Below are 12,722 nucleotides of genomic sequence, written 5' to 3' on the forward strand. Positions count from 1 at the left end.
GAGGAGCTACAGGAAAACAATTGTCACGGCTGCTTACAGTCACTAGACAGACAACCAGGTCAGAGAGCCCTGCACACGCGCGGGACAGATTCTCGAGGCAGAGACTGGCGGGAGGGGGGGGGGGGTGAGAGAAGGAGGGGAACGGGGGGGGGGGTGTGTCAAGGTGCTGGGACCAGGCCGGGAGGCAAGGGCAGGAGCAGCCCTCGGTCGCCAGGAAGCTCCAGCCACCCTCTGGGGACAGGCTGCCTGCCCCTTGGGACCTTAGTCCCCTGCCTCCGATTCAGGGGCGAGGGCTGCCCTGGGAGGGGTCACCTGGGAAGGGCCTTCCACCCTCACTGCTCCCAGCACTGGGGCGAGTCCCTCAGCCCTGCAGGAGGAGGGGGAGGCCGGCTGAACGGCCACCGACTTCCTGACGCGGAGCGAACCACGGTGTGCAGCATTTGCCAGAGCCGGGAGCCTGGACTCGCTGGCCAGCCTCATGGTGGCAGGTGGCAGGCCCGCCCGCCGGCTCCTCAGTTCAGACATCTGAATGTGCCAGGGGTGCTGGGGCCTCCCCATCCATCCTTCCCCGGGCCACCACCAGTCGCCCTCCAAGGGGTGCCCTGCCTCATCCCATGGCCCGGGAAGCTTGGTTCTCACCGCCTGAGGCAGCCGGGCCTGGGCTGCCTGACACCCGCCCCTGCCTGCACCCCTGCCCTGGGTCTGCTGGGACCTGGTCCCCCGGAGCTCAGGGACAAGGGTGGGAGAGGACGATGGTGAGATGCTGGCATTGGCAGGAGGATGTCCCCGAGGCCTGGCAGCTGGGCGGCCGGGGCCGGGTGTGCACCACCTCTGGGTGCTGTGTCCTTCCGGGTCGAGGGTCGTGTGGGAGCGGGCTCTCCGTGCGGGTCTGCCTGGCCCAGGGGCCCCTGATCCTGGGCAAGCAGGGACAGTGGCCACCTGCCTGACACAGGGCACACCCACCACCTAGGGACCAAGTCTCCCCCCCACCCCCCACCTTCCCTTTCCCCCTACAACCGAGGACAAAACAGAGAAATGGGGTACAGAAGGCTTTAAAAAACAGAAGATGACACACACTATTAAACTTGAAAAGGACTTGAAGCCCAGCAATCACAACGCATGTGCTCAGTTGCATAAAGTTCACATCCTTTCATTTTTATTCTGAAAAGTCTTGAGGTAGGAATGAGTGTCCCCTTCCACAGGAGAAGAAAACTGAGGCCCGGGAGGGTTGGTGACGTGTGCAGGGTCCCCCGGGACAGGTGGCAACCCTGGTCCCGGTCCTGAGGCCTGGGCAGTGCTCTCCGCGGGACAGCCTGGTCTCCTAGGTGACAGGGCCGTCCAGCTGCTGTCAGGCCTCCATGGAGGGGGGCTCCCGGGGATCCGTTTCCCCAGGTGACTTAAACTCCCTCCAAGTTGTACAGCAGGCAGTAGCCACCCCTTCCTGGTGGGGAGGACAGATGTCGTGTGTGTGTGTGTGTGTGTGTGTGTGTGTGTGTGTGTGTGTGTCAGCACCAGGCCAGCCAATTCCAGTTGAGCCTCCCCTCTGGCGCCCTCTCCAGGACACAGGGAAGAGGTGCCTTCTTCCGATGGTCCCATAGGATCACCCCCAGCCCCCTTCTCTCCCCATTTCCATCTTGGAGTGGCCCCACTAAGGCCCTGGCTGTGTCCGTCTCCTGACCATGACATTTGCTCTCCCGCCGGGGAGGCCCCTGTCCCAGGGCCGAGTAGAGATGCCACATCTAGACCCACGTGCTTCTCCAGTCAGTCCAGGCTGCAGACGCCTCTTCAGGGGACAAATGCAGCCGGATGTCCAGCTTTCCCTGCAGGAGGGGCCAGGCATGAGCCAGGAGCCTGTGAGGCAGGGGCACTTGCCTCCTGCCACCTGCCAGGCCCTCATGGGACATGGCAGGCCACTGGGCCAGGCTCCTGGGCTGCATCCACCCCATTGGTCCTGCCCACCGCAGTCCTGGGCTGTGGGAGCTCTGAGCTGCTTCCCTGTGTCAAGTGGCTCCTCTCTCCCCAGGGGAGGACGCCGTGGAAGGAGGGGTGTGTGGGGGGTGGCAATCCCCGCTCCCTGAGCTGTGGCCCCCTCCTACAGGGGACCCTCCAAGAGCCCAGATCTGGAAGCCAGATAGGGACTGGGGAAGACAGTCCTGAGTTCAGCCTCTGCACCCCAGTCTGGGGTCAGGCTGGTCCTGCCATGAGGGGCTGCTGGTCACAGCTGTCCCAGGAGGGGCTGGCCGGCAGGTGGCAGCGTTGAGCGGGTGGGCCCTGCTGGCTCTCAGGACTTGAGGGAGAAGCAGCCTGGCCAGGACACATCGGAGGTCAGTCGGAGGGTACATGGCTGCAGGGCCGGGCTGGGCAGCTCTGGGGACCCTGCTGCCAGTGGCTCTGGGACCCCCAGCTCTTAGTCACCTTCTCCTCCTCCAGAACAGGCCTCTGGACCTCTGGGACTTTCTTCCCCAAGTTCACGGGGAAGCTGGAGGGGAGCAGAGGGCAGCTGAGGACACAGGGTCCTGGTGGGGGGAGGGCAGCTGGCCACCCCACCCCACTCCCCTCCAGGCCGCGGGAGCTGAGGCTCTGTCTGTAAACAGCACCAGGCGGCTGGGCCGGGCTCTGAGCAGATTCCCTCAGGGCTTCCTGGGCTTCCTGCAGAGTCCCCTCCGGGGCCCTCCCCAGGCTCCTGCATCCGGGCCTGGGCGGGTGAGGTGCAGCCGGGTTAGGGAGGCCTGAGCCCATCCGTGCACAATCCTCACCCCCCAACCTGGCTCCAATCCAGACAGGTCCCCGTCTTCACTTCTGTGACCTCCTGGGGTCCCTCGGGGAAAAGCTCGCCCACTCCGTAAGTGGCCTTAAACCACGCAGGCTTCCACGGAGGCTCCGGCCTTCCAAGCGGGTCCCTCCAGGGCCTGGCAGGGCTCCGGCAAATGCTGTAGCCTGTGAGGATGGAGAGGGATGAGGGGCGGCTCCTGGGCTGGACCCCCCCCTCCTGCACCTCCCTCCACTGCCTGCCGCCAGGTCAGCCAGAGCGGGTGCTGCGCTGGCCCCGCCTGCCCACCCTCCTCCCTCACCTGGGGCCTCGCAGCCCTCCAGTGACTCAGGTGAGGACACACCGGGGACCCACCGCCCTCAGGAGGCCGGGAGGAGGGCTGTACTCACTGCCCACGTGTCTCTTCTTCCAGAAGCCATAGACCGCCATCATCACCACAGGCACCGACAGCAAGGACAGCACGCACGCCAGCACAGTGGGGTTAGCATCCCGGGGCCTGAGGAGACGGGAGAGAGCAGATGTGAGCACCAAGTCCCCCACCCCCTCCCTCATCTCCAGCCACATCTTTACACACCATACACACACAAACACACCACACACACAGATAAACCACACACACCACACATACATACACACACACACCACACCACACACACACACAGATAGACCACACACACCACACATGCATACACACACACACCACACCACACACACACACACACACACAGAGAGAGATAAACCAAACACAATATACATACATACACATACACAGCACACCACACATCCACACACACACAGATAAACCACACACACCACACATACATACACACACAGAGATAAACCACACACACACATAGACACACACACCACACACACGTACACACACACACACAAACACACCACACACACATACACACACACAACCATACACACACCACACACCCACACACACACATACAGATAAACCACACACACCACACATACATACACACACACACCACACCACACACACACACACAGTGATAAGCCACACACACCACACATACATACAGACACACACCACACCACACACACACACAGTGAAAAACCACACACACCACACATACATACACACACACCATACACACACACACACACACACAACCATACACACACCACACACACACACAGATAAACCACACACACCACACACACATACACACACAGAGAGATAAACCACACACACCATACACACATACATGCACACATAGACACACACACCACACACACATACACACAACATACACACACACACCACACACATAAATACACCACACCACACACACACACACACACACACACACAGAGGAGAGGAGTCAGGAGAGGGGAACCCTGACAGCCCGAGAGAAGGCAGTGAGGCACGGGGGCGGGGGAGAGGGGTGTGGAGGGGGGGGAGAAGGAAGGGGAGAACGTCCCCAGGTGGAGGGGAGCATCTCTCCACTTTAGCGCTCCTCCTCCATTTCCCCCCAGTCTGCTCGCGGTTGAGAACAGGACTCTAAGAGAGCCCACTGGTGACAGAGGACACCAGGGTTCTTACTCTCCTCATGGTACCAGGGGTGCTGGTCCCACCCCGTCCTCTGTGTCAGGGGCCACAGGGGCCCGGCCTGCATTCCTGGCTGCGTCACTTCCACGTACACACGCCCATTTACTTTTTTCTTTTTTAGCCGGAGGAGTTTCTCTTGCCAGTGGCTCCTCCATGCCACACGTGGCCGCAGCCCTCTACCGATGGCCCACAGGAGCGGAATATAAACACACCAGCAGCCTGGCGCCCCGGCGGCTGCTGGACCCGGCGCCCAGAGTCCCTGGTGGGGCCGAACTCCGCTGCCCACAGAGGCCGCCCTGGCTCAGCACCCTGTAGCCGCCTCCCTCTGCCTCACTTCTGCATGCTCTCCCCCTGTCCTGGTCTCAGAGTCTGCTCTGGGGAGCCCAAATTAAACTACCCCATTTCCCACTCCCCAAGCCACCTCCTTGCCCTGTCCCCACCCTCTGCATCCACAGAGCCCCATGCTGACCCCTCCCCCGCCCTCATTCCCCACTGCCCTGCTTTATGTCCTGGGTGCCCCTTCTCCGTATCAGCTCCCAGCCTCCCACCTCCCCTTCAACAAGCCAGCCCGAACTTCAGCAAGGAGTGGAGGTCGGCTGTGACATGGGCACCGTGAGGTCTGTTCAGGCGCCAAGAACTGTTGACACGCCTGGTAGCACGTCACTCGACTCCCTGGCCCAGGGTACCTGATGGGGGGTAATTTGTTGAGGAGCGACCGGCTGGTGTGGCACATTCTCATGGTGGGCGATGTGGGGTGCAGTGGCCCGGCCTTGGTGGAGACGGATGCCGGGGCCGCCGAGGAGGCTCTGGCATGGCTGGGAGATGCAGTCACCGTCTGGGCCATGATCCTCGTGGGCTCTGGGGTGGAGGGGCTGGTGTAGCTGTAGCCCGACATGGAGCTCAGCCTGATGGTCCCCGAGGCAGTAGAGGGCAAGAGTCTGGTCAAGGTGAGGACTCCGGGTGTGAGCATCCTGACGCTGGTGGTGAAGGGGGCCCCTGGGCCTGAGGTGGGGGCGTGGCCTGTTGTGACGACCACTCCACTCTTGAGGATGCCGGCCAGCTGTGTGCGAGGAGTGTTTCTCTCGGCTGTGGGGACTGAAGGCCAGACAGGGAGGAACGTTAGAGGAGTTAGGGGCTGGGTGTTGCGAGCAGATCCCGGGGTGGGGCATGTCCTGTCTCCCCTCCTGACCTGGGGCCTAGGATCTGCTCTGCTAGTGACCAGGTGTGTTTCCTCGGAGGGTGATGTGAGGAGGAAGTAGACCCAGTAAAGAAGGAGGAGACTTTCAGCTCTTCAGCCTCCCCGCCAGGCCTCCGGGGCCCAGAGGACTCGCCTCTCCCCACACCTCACTGTTTTGTCACTTCTGGACCCTCCTTATTTCTGAGGGTCAAAGAGATTCCTCTGCTGTGATGCTGGACAGGGTCTGTCCAGCTGCTCCATCATTGGTGATGGGATCAGAGGTGAGCACAAGGAAGCATCGGGGGCCTACATTCCAAAGGATGATGCAAGCAGCAGATCAGACACCTTCCTTGGGGCTTTCTAAGGACATCAGCTGTGCTACCCTCACCCACCAACCCAGTCCCTTTCCCACCCCGTTTTCTAGAGGGAGGTTGGTGTTTGGATGGTGGGGGAGAAGGGACTTGTAATGCTGCAGTGCAATTCTAGGGGGCAGTGTTGGGTCTTTCTCTTCAGGGAACAAGAAACTTGGAGAGAGATGGCAGGGGATAGAGAGGGCTGCGGCATCCCACAGTTGTGCTTGACAAGGTTCCTGAGGGCCAGGCGGTCAGCACAGAATATGCCCTTTTTTCTGGGCAAGGAAACCCCGAGCAAGCGGCATTGGTGAGGGCAGGCTTAGAGGAGGGGCTGACCTGGAGCCAGCTCTCCCACATCATCCTGCTCAGCAGTGGGCAGACCCTCAAAGGACCTGCAAAGAACTCACAGGTAGGCGCCCTGGGAGAGCAGCATGTGGACACTCACTTCATAGAGGCTCTCAAAGGTTGGGCAGAAAAGGAGTGGCATCCAACACTAACAGGGTCAGTGGAGTCAGCCTTCTTTCCTGCTCCAAGGAGTTGGCAGGGGGGAGACAAGGAAAAGGTGACACAGAGGAATCCCCCTTCCCCACCCCCAGAGAGGAAGGAGAAAGAGTTAGACTTCCCCCATTTCAGGTGCCCTGGCCCATGAAGCCTGTCTTCAAAGGGGAGCAGAAGAGCGCATATATGCTAGAAGATTCTGATTATAATTGGGCTGAGGATTTTTTTATTTGCTAATGACTGAAAAGAAATACATAGCTTCACTCTCCTGAAAGTGTCATTAAGAGATGCCGGTTGAGATTTGACATAGTACAATGGGGGGCGGGGGGGGGGGGGGGCAGGGATATGCTGAGAAAAACAAAACCATTTCGTGTTTGTATCCCTATAAATTGAGACTTCAGTAAACTGGTTTCAGCTACTTCCCTGGGTCCAAGTCGGAACTAGAGAGAGGAGGAGTGAGATGGGGCTCCACACCTGAGAGACAGTAGGGTCCCCAGTTCAGACTCAACAGAAGGTGGGGATGCAGGTGGGCCAGGGACCAGCGAAGAATGGGTAATGAATTCCATCCTTGTTGGCTACTTTTTCAGGCTCTTTCTCTGGCCCCTCGCCGTCTCCTATGTACAAACGGGGGAGGGCCTTGGGGTTAGGATCTAGGCCCTCCTTCTTCGTTTTCTACATTCAAGGGTGAGCTTTTATATCTCCTTGAATGTCTAAGAACTTTATTGAGATATAATTTACATCTCATGTAACACCATGATTTTAGTATACGCACAGTCATGCATGTGGTTATATTTTTGTATAACCACAGGCAATTTTAAAAGTTTCATCATCTCAAAAAGAACCTCCTCACCCTGTAGCCATTATCCCTCAGCCCTAAGCATCCACCAACCTATTTTCTGTCTCTATAGATTCCTCTAATCCCCTTGACTTTAAACTGTCTTCACAGAGACACTTCCCAGCCTCTCACCTGAGCTTCAGGCAGATACATCACCTGCCTGCTTCATTTCTCCATGTGAGGTTCCGGGAGGTATCTTAATTGTCATGGGACACAATAGAGTGCTTCACTTTTCTCCTCCAAACTAGCTTCCCTACCCAGTGGTCAATCCCGCCATCCACCTTCCTGAGGAAATGGACCAAGGGACCATCCTTCGCTGGTCCCTTGGAGTCGTCCTTGATTTTTCACTTTTGCTCACCTCCCACATGAGCAAATCCTATCTTGCCTCAAAGAATGTGCAGGGTGGGCAGGAGTCTGACCATCGTCGATATGAGCCCCTCCTCTTTTGTCCATCTCCAGGGACCACATCCTACTCCAAGACACTGTCATTTCCAGCCGGGACACCCACATGCTCTTACCCTCCCCAGTCCCTCCTCCACACAGCAGCCAGCATTGTCTTAAAGACACACACAGCACACCCACTAAGCTCTCTAGTAGCCATTATACTTAGAATAAAACTCAAACTCCCTCATCATGGACTTCAGGGCTTCTGTTTGACTCTCCAGCCTCATCACCCATCATTCTGCCCACACTCAATATGGTCCTGCCTCTAAGGCGGGCCTGCCTTATACAGCCCTCATGTCTTCTCCCCTTGGGGCATTTGCACCTGCACTGCCCCCAAGTAAAGACCTTTGGAGCACCCCCATTTCAACAGTTAGAAAGCTCTCATCATTTAGGGCTCTGCTTGATGCCATCTGCTCAAGGAGGTCAAGGCTGGGACTTCAGCAGCTCCCCCACCACTGAGTTACTTTCTGGTTTATCCCATTCTTTCATTTTCTTAAGAGCTTCTATTGTTATCTGCAATTATTGTCTGATGGTATTCTATTGCCTGTTATCTCCCACAGGGCAGAATTTTTTTTAAATATTTTTTAATTGATTTCAGAGAGAAAGGGAAAGGAAGAGAGAGGTAGAAACAGCAATGATGAGAGAATCATTGATTGTCTGCCTCCTGCATCCCCCCTATTGGGGACTGAGTCCGAAACCTGAACATGTGCCCTGACTGGGAATCGCACAGTGATCTCCTGTTTTATAGGTCGATGCTCAACCATTGAGCCATGTCTGCTGAGCGAGTTGTGTCTGTTTTTGCTCATGATTGTATATTCAGAGCCTAGAATAGCAGCCAGCATATAATTAGGATTCAATGAATATACACTAAACTGAAGAAAACAAAGCACAGAGAGTCCTGAGTTTGAATCTCTGCCACTAGCTGGCTGTGTTGTCTTAGACAAGGTCAGAGCCACATAGGAATTTTTAGATCTCATTTTCTTTGTCTATAAAATGGTGACAATAATGTTCATGAAGATGTGTGAAAAACTGTGAGAGCCCTACTGTGCAGCATACCCACTGATGGATTGTTATTCTTGGTACAACCGATGTTAGTGCAGGGCAGAGCAAGGGGGACACTCCCACCCTCCCGGTGCCCCAGCAGGCCTGCTCACCTGGAGACACTTCCAGCTGGAAGCCCATCAGAGGGTAGAGGGTCCCGGAGCTGTTACGCATGCACCAGTACCGGCCTGAGTCCTGGCGCCTGAGGGCCACCATAGTGATGTTGACCACCTTGGCCTGGGTATCGTCCTGTAGCAGGTAGCGCGGCCCTGGTGCCCAGACCCGGGTAAACCCAGGCTCACACTTCTTCCTCCTGATTTTGCACCAAACCTTGCCCTCCACGTGTTTCTTGCGGTTCTTGTAGGAGCACTGCACAGACAGAGTCTCCCCTTCAAAGTGTTGTACTTTGGAGTACACATTCTCGGTGGGGACACCTGGGGAGACATGGCATGTTGAGCAAGGCCCAGCAAGGAGGGAGGTGACATCGTGAAACTTGGAGGGAGAGGAGATGGGTATTGCCCTGCCTATGTGGGACTTATGGTCCCAGGGAGAAGCAGCCCTTCTCTGAGGGAGCTTCCCAGTCTGAGGGGGCAGATGCAGGCCCTGCCTTTAGGGAGCCCCCATCAGAGCCCCTTCTTCATGGTATTTTTCCAGTCTGAAGGAAACATGGCAAGCCCCATGTCCAGAGTCTTGAGGGAAAGACCCAGGATGTATCCTCAATAAGAGACATGCAGATGCAAACACAAGTCATCAGGTTATGACATTCCAGAGCACAATAACTTAAGTAGAAAGAAGATCCAATCTTAAGTTGTAAAAACATTAAGAGTGGTTATTTATTTTACAAACTAGAGGTCCGGTGCACAAATTTGTGCACATTGAAAGGCAATTAATTAGAAGAAGTATTTTAATATCTCTATTCGCTCTTTCTCTTTAATAGAACTGTCAACCAAATTCACAATCGACAATGACAGATGGAAACACACACATGCAATTGGTGCCAGTGAGAGTTTTACATATATAGATAAACTTGCCTAATTAGATCTGCTTTCTGATTTGACTAAACTTTTTCCAGCCCAGTGAAGTCCCCCAACTTCTCTTTCAGGTAATTGTCAGCAACACAGCAGTAAATATCAACATGAAGCAGATGATTATTGTAGACCATGCAGGGAGAACAAAGGATGAAATGTTTAACTGTAGCAGTGTTTAATTATATTCTGAGCAGTGAGAAAACCTTCATTTTCAAGTTCTATTTTTTACTTCTTTTCAGTCAGGTCAAGTTTCTAAACTTTTTCATCTCCATTTCCTGGCTAATGAAAAGAAAATAGGATTCTACTGAGTCTCTTATCTACCTACTCCAGGACTTCTGTGAGGATCAAATGAGATGAGGCACATGAAAACGCTTCACAGACATTTGGTTAAAGTGCAAAATGTTTGCACCTGGCTATAAAGCAAGTCATGTTCCTGGGCTGAAGAAACTCCAAGGAGGCTAGTCGCTAGGGAGAGGAAGCTGGGTATTGCTACATGACGTCATTATCCAGCACCCACAGCCACTATTTTTGGTTTGGCCTGTGGGCCACATTTTGCACCATGAGGTCTTGGCAGTGTTTGCTGCAATTTGGTGAGTTGTCCCTCTGGGGTGATGGCAGGGCCTGTGTCCCACTTGGGGGAAGCTGAGTGTTGCTTTGTTGGCATCAAGCCCATGGTGCCATTTCTATGTAAATGGCCAGGGGTGTAACAGTAGCTCCTGTGTTGAGCATTTACCCTGTGGTGGTCAGTGCACATCATAGTGACCGGATGGATGGTCAGAGGGACACTTAGCATATTAGCTATATATATATACATATATATATATATACACACACACACACACACACACACACACACATATATATATATATATATATATAGAGAGAGAGAGAGAGAGAGAGAGAGAGAGAGATAAATAGATAGATAGGTTGGTTCACTATAGATATCTTTTAAATAGCAAGGTGTCTTGGTTCATTCTAGGTGGTGTTTAATTTTAAAATATCCTAGCTACATAAAACCCATATAATAAATATACCCCAAAGTGCATAGAGCTCTGGCCAGTGTGGCTCAGTTGTTTGCACATCATCCATGCAACAAGTGGTTGCAACTTTGATTCCCGGTCAGGGCAGATACCAGGGTTATGGGCTTGATCCCCTGTAGGGGACGTACAGGAGGCAATTAATCAATGTTTCTCTCTCATTGATGTTTTTTTCTCTCTCCCTCAGGTATAAATAAATAAATAAATAAAGCATAGAAACTCCCACCAGAGTGCAAGCCAGAGAATTCTACAGTTATCCTCTCTTCACTTCCAGCACGTCACACACTGCGCCTAGGGATGGGTTGTGGTCTTTATGATCCACGGTCCGGTGGGGAGAGAATAGGTCTAAGTCAGATGTGTCGAGCCAGGGGACAGGAAAGAGAGTGAGCTGGGGTGGGGTCCCTCCACCCCTCTGCCTGCTGTAAGCTCAGCACTTGCCCCTTAACACCCCCAGAGCCTTCTGCAAAGAAGCACAAATACACAAGTTACTCCCTTGTGTTACACAAGTAGGACAGAACAGAGCACACATTTGGAGTCTAAATACACCTGGTTAAAACTCTGATTCTACCACTTAAGCAGATCAGGTTGGTTATAAGAACTATGCCCTAGGACAGTGCCTTGAATACAGTAGGTGCTCAATGAATGCTTCCTTGAGTTGCTCCAGATTTCTCTAGGGCTATGATAACCACGGGCTGGCACCCAAGGCATCTGCCTCAGTTTTCACCCCAGCTGCCACAGCGGTGAAGGCTGGGAGTAAGGTAGCACACACCATCCCTGAGCATCACTTTGTCCCATGCAAATTAACACAGTGACCCAACTCAATTATATGGTAGGTGGGAGCTTTGGGGGCCCCAGGATGGCTCAGCCCAGGAGACACTCTTATGCCCTGGCAGAAGGCCCCCTGGCAGAAGGGGGGCCTCCCTGAGGGAGATTCCTGGATGAGGTGACTTTGGAAAGGATCTCCAGGGTACTGGGTTCTTTGGTATCCACCTTCCAGTCCTCTCACAAAGGGTGAGGAGTGGGTTTTGCCAACCCCCTCCATTCCCAGAACTGAGCGGGAAGTGGTAACTTGGTTGCCATGGAAACAAGGGAGGCAGGATTGGGTGAGCACCCACCTTAAGGAGCATTGGTGCCTATAGGTGGGGAAGCCCTCAGGGATTGCTTTCCCTCGGGACAGGGGGCAGTGGCATCAGCATTCTGAGAAAAAGCGAGTTCAAAGCACACAAGCATGATGCAATGATTCCCGTAACAGCCAACAAGGCTTTCCTGACCGAGGCCAGGGGCCCGGCTTTCTGAGAAAAGAACTAGAGTGTCCTCGGTCAGAGGTCCCGAGGGAGCCCTGCAGAGCGGGTCTGAGCTCTGCAGACCTGGGGCAGCTCTGCCTGAAGCCAGGTATTAGGGTGGAACCTTCTCGTTGGTCTCTAGTAAGGAGCTCCTTAGGCCAGCCCAACCTCCCCCTCTCCTCCTCCAACTCCACACGATAGTATACAAAGTCATTGGCAAGAAAATCCAGGTGGGAGGGTCCAGCAGAAGGCCGTTCCCCCACCCTGGCGCCCCCACCTTCTCACCTGAGGTGCAGCCCTGGAGCCACAGCAGGAGCAGCAGCAGGAGCAGCGTGGGAGCCATGGCTCCATCCAGCTGCCGGCAGGCACAGGCCAGAGGAACCGACACCTGGGGCCCAAGGTCAGGGCCCCCAGAAGGTGCAGGATGGACCCCTTGGGTCAGCCAGGGGAGAACCTGGGCTTCTCAACGTGAACCTGCCCATTTAGGGAAGTGAGGAAGTCACGGGACCGCTGTGACCAGCAGACCGCAGGAGCCGGCAGAGCCTGGGAGGGCGGGGCCGCAGCTGTTTCCGCCCCTCTTCCTCGAAACTTCAGGCAGCTGTGGCTGCACCACCCAGCCTGGGCCCCCAGCCCAGGGAGGACTCACACTCTCTGGATTCCATCCTGGAAACTGG

General features: G+C 55.0%; 1 protein-coding gene and 1 long non-coding RNA gene across 2 annotated transcripts; one reads left to right on the forward strand and one right to left on the reverse strand.

Annotated features, from left to right (window-relative positions):
* Positions 1–1,144: 1,144 nt before the first annotated feature.
* On the reverse strand, positions 1,145–12,399 carry TREML2 (triggering receptor expressed on myeloid cells like 2; the record flags this gene model as incomplete). Its single annotated transcript, XM_084890279.1, is given in 7 exon segments — positions 1,145–1,820; positions 2,765–2,937; positions 3,160–3,266; positions 5,039–5,447; positions 8,814–9,134; positions 12,334–12,387; positions 12,390–12,399. Coding segments are annotated over 7 exon segments (1,155 nt in total). The 3' UTR covers positions 1,145–1,739.
* On the forward strand, positions 2,960–5,026 carry LOC311625761. The gene is made up of 3 exons (XR_014795557.1): positions 2,960–3,101; positions 3,183–3,290; positions 4,474–5,026. It is a non-coding gene; the product is annotated as an uncharacterized lncRNA (long non-coding RNA).
* Positions 12,400–12,722: the final 323 nt, after the last annotated feature.

Source organism: Pipistrellus hanaki (genome assembly GCF_964339955.1).
Source record: "Pipistrellus hanaki genome assembly, chromosome: 7".
In the NCBI taxonomy this organism is placed as follows: Eukaryota; Metazoa; Chordata; class Mammalia; order Chiroptera; family Vespertilionidae; genus Pipistrellus; species Pipistrellus hanaki.